Source organism: Pogonomyrmex barbatus, unplaced genomic scaffold (assembly GCF_055798465.1).
Source record: "Pogonomyrmex barbatus isolate J1 unplaced genomic scaffold, ASM5579846v1 scaffold20, whole genome shotgun sequence".
NCBI classification, from domain to species: domain Eukaryota; kingdom Metazoa; phylum Arthropoda; class Insecta; order Hymenoptera; family Formicidae; genus Pogonomyrmex; species Pogonomyrmex barbatus.
Window position 1 is genome coordinate 786,007 of NW_028297117.1, and position 12,795 is coordinate 798,801.

Below are 12,795 nucleotides of genomic sequence, written 5' to 3' on the forward strand. Positions count from 1 at the left end.
TGGTAATTTTATATGCGCTTGCGTCGATGGGAAACACACATGTGATAAAACATATGTAACATTTATATGAAAAAAACATTTTGAGATAATTCCTTTCTAGAGATACAAATAGTGGTAATTGAACTAACTGATATTTGTATTGCAATATTACGAGGTGAATATTATATTGTATTGTATATAACCTGCTGCTCATCTTTTGAAAAAATAATATAGATAAGAGATAAATAAAAAAATAATAGGTTTTTTCTGTGACTTAAAAAGTTTAAAAGAAAAGAATATTAGACATATTTTTTTAATCGCTTATTATTCTGTGGAGAGGGAATAAAAAGTCCATGTGTGGTTCATACGTGGTTCAATATTCGGAAAGAAATGGTATCATTTGAGTATCATTATTATGAAATTAATCGAAGACTATTGACTATCATGGGATTGTGGCCTTATCAGAAATGGAGATTTAGAATTATTCAAATTACATTATTTCCTATCGTGCTCATTTCTTTTCTGATTGCTCAGGTTTGCTTAGATTCATTCTGATTTGATTTTACAAACCAATAGTTCAGTTATATGTTTTATATGTTTAAAATATTTACTTGACACACACACACACACACACACACACACACACACACACACACACACACACACACACACACACACACTTTTAAAACTTCTTTTTAAAACATTAAACAGTATTATTAATTTATAGTATAGTTTGTTTTCATGAAATGTTTATTCTAATGTTCTTCTAAATGTTTATATATAAATATATAAATAAAAATATATATACATATACACATGATATATATAAAATAATATTACTATATAACAATTGCATTAATTTTTTTCAAAATAATATTAAAAATTAAAAATAATATTAAATATAATAATATTAAAAATAATATTAAAAAATTGCTATCCGATTATAAGGGAAGTATTTTTTATCTTGTATTTAATTTAAAGAATAAAAACTAAATTATTGCAATTAAATTATCGTTTACAGTTGGCAACGTTTGTCACATCGGGATTTAATGTTAATATTATGTTAAGAGTTCTGTCGCAAGCATTTCCATGCTTAATATATTTCTTAACATATATCTCTTTTCTTCTAAATAGTAGAAAAGTAAGTACACTCATGCGCGCACGTGCGCGCGAACACACGGACACACTTTTTAAAATCTAACAAAACATTTGTACATATATTATATTTAATATAAAGTATTTATTATTATCAGTTTTTAATGTCATACATATTTAAATTATTCGAAAGTACAGATAAAAATCTTCTACGAGCGGCTTCATTACGAATGGACGGTATTAAAAGTTGTGGGTGAACTCGATATATTAAGAAAATATGCAGCAATTTCCAGGCAATTCGGAATCGCAATAACGGGTAAAGAATCAATTTAATAACTTCAAATTAAATCATTTTTTTTGCATTCATATGAATTTGTTAAAATTCAATATTTAGATATTTAGAATTAAATAAGAAAATAATATGTTATAAATATTGATATAAATATTGAGATTAGCAATTTTATAACAACAGAATTTAAATTAGAATATTGATAAAGCAATATTGTGATTAGAATAATATTTTATCTTATTTTTTATAAAAAAATAATATATGAATTTATGCTATTCCTTTATATATATATATATATATATAAAAATTTATATTATTCTAAAAAAATTTTAATTTTATAAACATAACTTTATAAACAATTTGAAGATATATGGTAATCTTATAAGGAGTATAATGTATATATTTCTTACTTTATAGTACTTCTAATTCTTTCTCTAAACGTTTTCGGCTTGTTCCAATTTCTTCCGAATTTTCTCGACATCATTGCACCGCTTAATGAATCTCGTGAACGTTATTTGTCATTCTCAGCCGAGTATTTTATCGATCAGAAGCAATATTTTTATCTTATTTTAACACATGGTTTGTTGGCTGTTTATATCGGAAGTGCTGGAGTACTTGCTACTGGTAGTTCGCTTATAGGATTTATTTCGCATATCTGCGCAATGTTAAAGATAGCAAGGTAAAACTAACAAGAGAAAATTATGAAATATTTTAATGATTTATTAAAGACAACCATTCTTTTTATTTATAAGCATATTCAAATGTAAAAGAAAAAATTTCACAAAAATTATTTAATACAATATATAATAATATTATGATACTCTTTTACGTAGCAAAATTAATAAATCACGGAAAGATGATAATAATTCAAATAATTGACGAAATTAATATGTCGTTTTATTTATCTAATTTATTATTGGAAATTGATATATTTCATTAAAGCTTTATTAACTCATTATTATCTCATTTTCTTTTACTATATAATTATTAATTATGTGCGTGCGTGCGCGCGTATTACTTGCATGTATACACGTGTAGCATCTTTTTGCAATATATGGACATGAAATATAATTTGATTTTGCAGCTATCGTCTTGAACATTTAAGCGATAATCTATCATCAGTATCTGAACTTGAAAAGGATTGCATCATCCGTAAAAGAATAATTAATGTCGTTGATATTCATCGAAGAGCAATCGAGTTAGTATTTGATTTACAAAAAAAAAAAGTTAAGGAAGAAACTGAAATTGAAAAGTGATGTACCTTTTTGTTATTTATTCTTTAATAGGTTTGCTGAATTTATTTTATCCAGTTTTGCAACTCTTTACTTCATATTATTTGGTGTAGGTATTTCATCCTTAACTGTTAATATGTTTCAAGTGAGTATATATACATATATGTATACACACACACACACACACACGCGCGCGCGCGCGCGCGCGCGCGCGCGTGTGTGTGTGTGTGTATGTGTGTATTTCTATTGTTCTATGTTTTATGTGTTATAATAACTATTTTTAGAAAATTATATTTAATATAGATGAGATACAATACAAACAATTTATATTTGATTTCTATATTCCTGATACAATAAATGATTAATTTTTTAAATACTTTTTCTTGTTGTATACTATATGAAAACTATATCTTCGTCAAATTAACTATGTATATGATGAAAGTAACAATTTCTTTGAAAAAAGGAATTTGTATTATAGTTTTTGCAACTTATGATGTTAACAAATAATACGAATGGAATATTAGCGTGTGGTTTGCTAGTTATAGCCCATTTCATTTATATATTTGTGGCTAATTTCGCTGGGCAGATAGTCACCGATCACAATACTAATATTCTTACTACAACGTAAGTAATTAATAGTCATCTAAATTAATTGACGTTTAAATTAATTACTTATTTTGATACTTAGATATGCTATACAATGGTATGCAGTTTCATTACGAGCACAAAAGCTCCTATTTTTTATAATGCAGAGAAATACAAAAAATTATTATTTTATGATTGGTGGCCTTTTTACTGCTTCTTTAGAAGGTTTTGCCACGGTAATTATAATTAATAAATTGATAAATAAAATAAATAATAAATATATATATATATATTATATTTTTATTTATTAATTTTATAAATTTTATTTATTAATATATGCACATATGTTTTAAATTGTTTTATAATAATATAAATAATGTCTATTTTAGATGATGAGTATGTCAGTATCATACTTCACAGTGATTTATTCCACACGATGACTACAAAATGTAATAAAATATTAGTAGCCAATTATAGATAATTACACAAGATTGTTGAAGTAGTCAATATATTAACGAGCAATCGTCGATATATCGCAATATTTCCAACTTACATAAAAATATTATTTAAATTAAAGACTTTAAAATTCACGATAATATATTATAATTACATACAAATAATCATATCAGCAAGATTAGCATTAAAAAAAGATCAAAAATACATTATTGAAATAATGTTTCAATGTTCAATATATAAGTTTTCTCATTTATAATCTAAAACAATTAGTGTTTGAGGAAACAATCAAACTTGAGAATGGATCAAGAGTTTTTTCAAAGATTATTATAATATGATTTAATTATGTTATTGCTTTAAATCTTTTAGTTATTAACTAAAATAATGAAATTAGATATTACATCAGAAATTTAATAACGCGTATGAAAAAAATCTGTAATGAATATCTAAAATGTTTTTTTTCAGAAATACATTAATAGTGAAAGAAGATAATATTTACTAATTAATTATGTACAAATATGTGAATTTATTGTTATTTTATTTTACATAAAATAAGAAAATTAAGTTTGAGTACATCATTAATACATACTGTCTTATTTCGTACACTTTGTATATTTATCTCAATGCTTCAGTTATTGTTTTATAGCTTGATTATTTCTTATTAAATTTGTTATTTGTAATGTTTTTTATAATAATTAAAATCTAGATAAGGTAAATAATATGTTGCCAATTAAATATTTCCTATCAGACTGAAAACTGTAATAATGAAATATCTTCTTAAATTTATTATTATCTTTGGTATTTGTTTATATGTTACAAATTTCATTCACGCAAAGTCTTCATAAAACTGTACATTTTTTAACTAAATACTAGCTATTTGAATTTTTATATGATACACATTATGAAAAACACTCGTGTAACAGAACAGTTGCAAGTAGTGCGATGCCCGATGTCGTGAACGACTGAGGGTGCCATCAGAAACTTTCTGGAAACCCATAATCGCGCCTGCGCCCAGGTGAGAAAAAAAAACAGAGATATTATTTCACCCTCGTCCTGGGAAAATTACATCAGACGAACATAGCATATAATTTCGATAATTTAACTTCCTGTCGTTCTCTTCGAGCGAAAAAGCATGCGAATATGAACAATCGATAATCGTCCCTAACTTATTACGGTACCATGAACACACTACCCGATGATAATATTTTGTGAAAAGGGTAGACGGTTAAATCCCCCTTTTATGTGAGGGTGAAAAGACGGTTAAATCATTTTACTGAAAAACATACCATACGGTGTCTTAATATTATTTTCGAACATGTTTTTATATTCTAATGGGACAGATTTCGCCGAGTATCATTATTATAAATTGAATCAAATATTTCTCTCAGTAATTAATTTATGGCCGTATCAGCGATCAAAATTTACAAATATTATTCATACCTTCCATTTTATTATAATGGTGTCTTTTGTGTTTTTTCAGGTAGTAATATATATATCTTTTTTAGATATTATATATTTAGATATTATATTAGATATTATATATTTTTTAGATATTATACTATCTTATACAATTACATTTTATATATTAACATAAATTGCGATTAATTTCGGAAAAAATCAAATTAAAGATTAATTAATTAATTATAATAACACAAATCTAATATAAGCATATTTTATTTAAATATAGTATCTTACTTTAGACATATATATATATATATATATATTCCAAAAAAATATGTCCAAATATGATATTATTTCTAATATTTTTATCACTTCTAGTTCACATCATTCATTACATTTCCACATACCCTGGATGTCGTTGTTATGATATTGTCGCATGCCGTACCATCTTTCGTATATATCGTACAGTACTATTCGTTTTATGCCAGATCCAATGCAGTAAGTTAGTGACTATGTTCTTTCGTGTTGTTTCATTCAGCAATAAGACGCTATCTGAAATAATCCATCCAACCATAGGTGAAACGAATTTGGAGATATATGCGTGATAATTGGAGTCTTATAAAAAACGAAACGGAGCGTAATATAATGGGACAACATTCATCTTCCGGGGAACTATGCACAATAATATTATCATGTACGATAATTATAAAAAAAAGCATCAATTAGCAATATGCCATTCTCTCTTTTTTTCATAAAAATCTTTTTCTAATACTTTATAACTGTTGATACCATTATTTACTCTACCTTTAATAATTTTGACAATTGCGTAAAATGATTTTTGAAAAATCTCTAATTGAAGCTTTTTGCTCATTAATATTTTGTTTTATTTATGCTTATACCTTATAAAACCTGCTACTACTAATCTGTAGCACAATGAACTATATTTTACATACATTAAAAATAACTATTAAACTAATAAGTACAAAAAGTTTTTTAATATATTAACATAATTCTAGCAAGTATCATCATAAGTCTCATTCTCTATGCATTTATGGAAATGTTACCGTGTATCCTTGATTTAATCTTTCCACTAAATGAAACTCGCTCGCGCGAGTTCTACGCTGTGACAGAATATTTTGTTGATAAGAGAACATATTATTATCCAATTCTGTGTCACTGGTTGATTGGTGTGTCTTTCGGTGGCTTTGTTGTTATAGCCACATGTACATTTCAAATAGTATTCCTCGAACATATTTGCGGATTATTAAATATCGCCAGGTAAAACTTAAAATTTAATACGTCATTAGTTTATAGTTTATAATTTAGATTAATTGTGAAACAGTAAATCTTATATATTAATTTTGGGATCCAGATTAAAAAATTTATTTAGAGATTAAAATTGTTGAAAATTTATACTTCATCTAATATATATAATTTTTTTTATAAAGACATTCTATTTAGCATGGAAATGTATTCAATACAAAATAATAATCTATATAACAAAGTTCTTCTTAACATTATTTACTTTTTATAATTTTTTTTTATTTCACAATTACGATATTAAGGAAAAGAAAAATATACATATATAATGAATAAGAAACATATACAATAATCGTATCATTTCTCATGGACAGGTAGAGCAGATTATACTTAACCGAAAAATCCTATTTTGTGAGTTTCGAAATAATTAAAGAGTTATTAATTTATAGATCTGTAAATGAGCGAGCATTCGCGCAAAGGAACATCCAGCGCTATGCAACGCTTACAGTTAGCTGTGCAGCAAAATGTTGAATATGATCTACAAATAACAGAGTATTTGTTTATAGTGCACGTCTCCAATAATGATAGGCTGTCCTTTTGTACGAAAACTTGCGAATATAAATTAATAACTCTTTAATTATTACAAAGATCGCAAAATATAAGACTTTCAATATTACTCACGAGAGATGATACAACTATCTGATATCCTGTACGATTACCGGATATCCTGTATATACAAGGTGTCACGTAGCACTGTCATCATTGCTTGTGAGAAGGTAGACGGGAGCGAGATAAATCAAAATGTCTTATACCATTTTGCGATATTTGCAATAATTTTCGAGTTATTAAATATTAAAGTTGCACAAATAAAAGCGCGCGGGGAGAAAATGTTCCCCCGCCTGACTCGTAGGACGGCCCAACGTGACGACAACGGCCATCCGGCGCTCGGCGATGGGCGGAGCGCGCGCGGCGAGGGAAAGAATAATAGCTGCCGCTCACTCTTCCCATTCGTCCTACAGGTCAGGCGGGCGAGCGCTTTCTTTCCGCGCGCTCTTATTTGTGCAACTTTAATATTTAACTTTAACTTTAATATATTTAATTTTAATATTTAATAACTCGAAAATTATTGCGAATATCGCAAAATAGTATAAGACATTTTCATTTATCTTGCTTCCATCTACCTTCTCATGAGCGGTGTTACATATGCTACGGGATACCCTGTATATAAAATATGCACAAATTTATTATTTTATAATTACGAATAAGAGAGTAATTGAATATATTTGTAGCTATCGAATCGAACGTTCAATCGATGAATATACATTATGTAACTCTGCACATAAGAAAAATTGTGTAGCTCACCGAAATATAATTGCTGCAGTAAATATACACCGAAAAGCATTTAAGTCGGTATTTCTATATGTATATATATTTTGCAAAAATCCGGATATTTATATAATTTCTCTATTTGATATTATTCGCGGATTTGATTTGATTCAATATTTTTCTTATACTTAACTTTTATTATTGAAGATGCAGCGAATTGATGACAAACACTTTCAATCCATTTATTTTCTTAATAATTGTAATTGGTGTTTTATCTGCAAGTTTGAACTTATTTCAAGTAAGTTACCTTTTTTAAATTTTTCTTTTTGACAAATAATTTCAAGCTATGAATTTTTATATATATGTATATATGTATTTTATATATGTATATATGTATGTATAAATAATTTTTTATATTTCAGCTGCTCAAAGCAATAATTTTACGAAATGTGAAAGAGTTAATCTCATCAACAATATTCATTGGCATGCATTTTATACTCATGTTCTTGGGCAATTATTATGGACAAAAAATTACTGATTATAATAACAAAATTTTTAAAAATGCGTGGGTATTTATTGTAATTATTATTCTTATTATTTTCAAACAGAAATTAAGTCTTCGAAACAATCTCAGAAGACATGTACGAAATAATATTTTATTAACAGATATAATGTACAATGGTACAAAGCTCCAATAAAGATCCAAAAATTACTATTAATTATAATGCAAAATACTACAATGCCATACATTCTAAGTATTGGCAATTTAATTATGGCTTCAGTAGAAGGTTTTGCTAAGGTAATGAAAGAAATAATATACGATATATAAATGAATTACAGATTCTTATTGATAAAGATATTTGATCAATTTGTCTTACAGCTCATAAGCTTATCAATGTCTTATTTTACAATAATTTATACCGTAATGTAATAATAAAAAATAGATAATATGAGTGAATTCGTGAGTAAAATTATAAATATTACATAGCCATTAAAAGATAAATACGCAAAGTATAGACACAATTTATACATGGAATACTAATGCAGAATACTAATTATTGTTATTTCTAAACAGATTATTATCTTATTTCACAATAATTTATATTATATAATAATAAAATTCATAATAGAACGATATATATGAGAGAATCTAACACTGACACAAATGTTCATAATATTTTATTTTGATTATTATGTTATTAAATATTAAATATAATATTAAAAATAAATAAAATTAATTATATAATATTTTAATTGTCTTTTTTCTTTTGTAATTTGATAAGAACTTTTTTATTTAAATAGAATAAATTAATAAAAAAAGAAATTAATTAATTTAGTAACTTAATTTAATAACCTTCTAACATCGAAACTTTGTGATAAAAAAAGAACAAAGATAATTTTAATAAAAAAGTACGCAAAAACTAAATAGATGTATCAAAATAATTCTTCAATTATGAAGAATATTTTAAATGAAAATTATAGCAGATGCATCGTTCGTATCAAAATGTTTAATAAAAATATCATAACTGCAATATATCTTAATTTAATACGTATATATCATATTTTTTTATAAATTTTCTACTTATGCTACATACCCGTGTATGTTTTTAATTTTGTTTCCTCTTGTAATTATTTTAAAAATTCTTAATTAGATTAAAAATTCTCACTCGATGCAACGAAATAAAACGTTATCGATATATACGAACATATGATGTGTTCTCGACAATGTATTGCAGTTTGAAAAGCTATATACAATGATATCCTTGATATTGCTTTATGGAGAGAAGAGTTCTGTCAAACGGCTGATACGAGAATGAATCTCTTCCAGATTCTGGCGACAATATTACGCAAATGCGCTTGCGCCAACTCAAAATGGGATGATAAGATATAATTGCTTATGAAAAATTACTAGCAAGAAGAGATTTTTTTTCATACTGAATAGTTGCGTGACTCATGTTTCCTTCACATTGTTCATATGAATATATCAGCGATAGCCAATGAAAAAGCTCGAACTCTTTTTTTCTTCTGCCACGTAGGACATGGACAATATTTAAATTGCTATAACTGTCATTCATTCCTTGACATTGTATCTTCCATTGTCTATCATTCGCCGCAAAAAATCCGAGAAAAAATTTGCTGGTATGTTAAATAAATCATTACGGAGGAAAAATGCACGAAGTGAAATTCTGCTCTCTGAAATTTTCTCTAGCAGATCTGTTTCTCATTCGCGTTTTGATCACTGCAAAATGTACATGTTTGACGACCGCTCTCATAAACTAAATCAAATTCTTTTGAAGATCTTCGGTTTGTGGCCTTACAAGAAAACTAAGTTTGATTGTTTTCGTGCAACATGTTTTTACATGTTACTCATCTCTAATGTGATTATTCAGGTGATTTCTGATACTTTTTTTATATTTCTCTAACAAATTAATAAAAATATTAGAGTAAGATAATTTTTTTTTTGTTAATTGTTCCGAAACATATTCGATCATACTTTAAAAATTATCCAAAGAAAAAAATATTACTGTTAGAAAAAAATATTACTCTTAGAAAATTATGTTCATATAATTTATTTCTTATTATTTTCTCCCCTTTCTCCTCCCCCCTCTTCTCTCTCTCTCTCTCTCTCTCTCTCTCTCTCTCTCTCTCTCTCTCTCTCTCTCTCTCTCTCTCTCTCTCTCTTTCTCTCTCATATATGTGATTTTATTTATATTAAATACTTCTTTATATCTGTTAACTGATAAACCATTTTATCAATTTTATATTTATAGGCTTTTTCAATGTAAAAGTGAGATTTTATTAATAAAAACATCCGATGTTAATCGAAATATTGATAATTCTTAAGTAATATCTGAATAAAAAAAAAAAGAAATAAAAATATGAAGAAATATAAATCAGTATCAGTAAAAAAGATTAATATAAATTGATATATGTTCATATGTAATATTATGCAAATATACAAGAGTATCCCAATGATAATCATTACTTATGTTATTATTTAATGTTAGATTGATCAAAGATTATTTTATACAAAAAATCCATTAATGACATTGGAAAATATATAAAATATGTTGTAAAATATTAAATAGATTAGTTATATTTATTATTAAATGCACGAATTGATATAGATATGTATGTTCTTTTCTAGTTAATACAATTTACTGTAGCAGATTTTAATATAAATGTCATTATCAGAATCCTTTCGGATGCTATTCCGGCTTTCCTATTTATTGTAAATTTTAACATATTTTTCTTAAATACGAAGAAAGTAAGTAAGCCTTGAATTTCATTGAAAAATTGATTTTTATGATTATCATAATTAAATATTTAAAATTCCATCTAATCGAGAATTTATCTAATACAGTTAAAACGGTTATTGAAACAAGTTATTAATATTCGGCAGTTGTTAACAGATGCACAGGAAATTAAAATAGTGGAACATTATATTCACCAAGGAAAATATATTACAGTTATTTTTACATGTAATAAAATTATGTTTACGTTTAAAAAATGTTAGCGCAGTAGAAGTATATATATATATATATATATATATATATATATATATCATTTATTACAAATTACATTTGCAATAATATAAATTTTTTTTTATAATTAATAATATTCTCATCTTTTCATCTTGTTTGATATCTTCTCGCTTTAATTATTTTATATTTAAAATTAAAAAGAAACATTATAACATATAACACATCTTATATAATTTAGTGTTGCTAATATCTTTGGTATTTGCATTAACAATAATGACATTTCTACCGGATATCCTCGATTTTTTGTGGCCGTTAAATGAACCACGTACACATTATTTGATATTCATAAGCGAATACCATATAGATCAGAGAACACAGTTTTATTATTTTTCCTCTTATATTTTCATGACTGGTTTTATTGGTACTCTTTCAGTAGTAGCCATTAATTCGATGCTTGTATTGATTATGTTACACTGCTGCGCGGCATTCAAAATTTGCAGGTAAGAAACATAAAAAGAAATATAAAAATTTTAATTATTTTATTTTAGTTATTTTTTTATAAATGATATAAATAAGTAATAATTATACTGCTAGCGCGATTAAACAGAAATTTAATATCACCAGTTATCGAATAGAACGTTTCATCGACAAGAAAGCATTCTCTAACGAGAAAAATGTAATGGTTAAAAAAATCATTAGAACAGTGGAACTTCATCAAAATGCTCATAAGTAAGTATTCAAAATCAAATGTAATAAAACCATATGACAAAACAAAGTATAATTAATTTAATGTTAACTTTATTATTTCAAGGCTTAGTAAATTGTTAATAACAAGTTTTACAATAAATTTTCTTATTATATTAATAGTAGGAATGTGTTCTTTAATTATAAATTTACTCAGAGTAAGTAATCTTTTTTACAATATTTACAATAAAAACCTGATCAAAACCTTATAAGTTATCACTCTTTTTAATGTATCATGTACATGATATATGTACATGATATATGTAATAAAAGTCACGATTTCGTTATTTCGTTATTATATATTATAGTTACTGCACTCCTTTACATGCATGGATAATTTTATTGAATTTCTGGTAGCAATAAGTTATGTTCTGGGACATGAAATTTATCTATTGGGAAGTAGTTATGGAGGACAACAAATCACAGATCATGCTAACGAGTTGTTCAATGCAATGTAAATAACAATTCTTATTTTTGATAAAAATCTGTATGTAAACAAATTTGTAAAATTTATAGCCAGTATTCATATTTTACTTTTAAAAATACGCTTTTAAATTCGTATTTGGCATATAGTTTACGTCACATACCCTATAGAATTTCAGAAATAAATAAAACATATTTATTGAAAAAGTGAATATGAATATACGCACATGATGTGTATTTGTTCAGAGTTACACGGGTAAATGTCTTATATGTGCGAAGAAAATATCTATATTACAATTTTTGTCTAACTTTTCGTGAAAAAAGTCAAAATTATTTGGTCCATTTTAAGTAATTTTTATCTTGCCAGATGGATATCCACGACCGAACCAATACCAGTACCATTTTATATATTTTATTAAAATTTTATAAATTTTATTAGAACTTTTTTTAAATATAAAATAAAATTAGCAGCTTGGATAAAACAAAACTAAATCACTTAAAATGGACTACTTTAAATACATAT

At 25.8% G+C, this 12,795-nt stretch overlaps 3 protein-coding genes, 1 long non-coding RNA gene and 1 pseudogene across 6 annotated transcripts in view; 4 read left to right on the forward strand and 1 right to left on the reverse strand.

The window, feature by feature from the left end:
- The window catches only part of alpha-Man-Ia (alpha-Mannosidase class I a), a 557,932-nt gene that overhangs the window by 432,628 nt on the left and 112,509 nt on the right, over positions 1–12,795 (forward strand). The window lies entirely within an intron of this gene.
- The window catches only part of LOC112552243 (uncharacterized), a 167,106-nt gene that overhangs the window by 137,299 nt on the left and 17,012 nt on the right, over positions 1–12,795 (reverse strand). For both annotated transcript variants that reach the window (XR_016139429.1, XR_016139428.1), the window contains exon 2: positions 5,442–5,586. This is a non-coding gene — a long non-coding RNA (uncharacterized LOC112552243). The remainder of the gene's footprint in view (positions 1–5,441; positions 5,587–12,795) is intronic.
- LOC105426952 (uncharacterized) lies at positions 1,001–3,699 on the forward strand. Its single transcript, XM_089077692.1, has 8 exons — positions 1,001–1,120; positions 1,273–1,390; positions 1,781–2,042; positions 2,448–2,561; positions 2,650–2,740; positions 3,074–3,219; positions 3,284–3,416; positions 3,570–3,699. The coding sequence occupies exons 1-8, from the start codon at positions 1,040–1,042 to the stop codon at positions 3,618–3,620; spliced, it is 996 nt and encodes a 331-aa protein (XP_088933818.1). The 5' UTR covers positions 1,001–1,039; the 3' UTR covers positions 3,621–3,699.
- On the forward strand, positions 4,946–8,944 carry LOC112552609 (uncharacterized). Its single transcript, XM_089077700.1, has 8 exons — positions 4,946–5,113; positions 5,413–5,532; positions 5,611–5,728; positions 6,051–6,312; positions 7,584–7,700; positions 7,828–7,918; positions 8,043–8,185; positions 8,287–8,944. The coding sequence occupies exons 1-8, from the start codon at positions 4,949–4,951 to the stop codon at positions 8,447–8,449; spliced, it is 1,179 nt and encodes a 392-aa protein (XP_088933826.1). The 5' UTR covers positions 4,946–4,948; the 3' UTR covers positions 8,450–8,944.
- Positions 9,093–12,795, forward strand: part of LOC148936527 (uncharacterized) — a 5,098-nt pseudogene continuing 1,395 nt past the window's right edge.

Coding starts and splice junctions, on each gene's coding strand:
- LOC105426952 (XM_089077692.1), top strand. CDS start 1,040: ATGTTAAGAGTTCTGTCGCAAGCATTTCCATGCTTAATATATTTCTTA. Junction 1,391..1,780: donor ATTCGGAATCGCAATAACGG/GTAAAGAATCAA, acceptor CTTACTTTATAG/TACTTCTAATTCTTTCTCTA. Junction 2,741..3,073: donor TAACTGTTAATATGTTTCAA/GTGAGTATATAT, acceptor TTTGTATTATAG/TTTTTGCAACTTATGATGTT.
- LOC112552609 (XM_089077700.1), top strand. CDS start 4,949: ATGTTTTTATATTCTAATGGGACAGATTTCGCCGAGTATCATTATTAT. Junction 5,114..5,412: donor TGTCTTTTGTGTTTTTTCAG/GTAGTAATATAT, acceptor TATCACTTCTAG/TTCACATCATTCATTACATT. Junction 5,729..6,050: donor ATGCACAATAATATTATCAT/GTACGATAATTA, acceptor ACATAATTCTAG/CAAGTATCATCATAAGTCTC.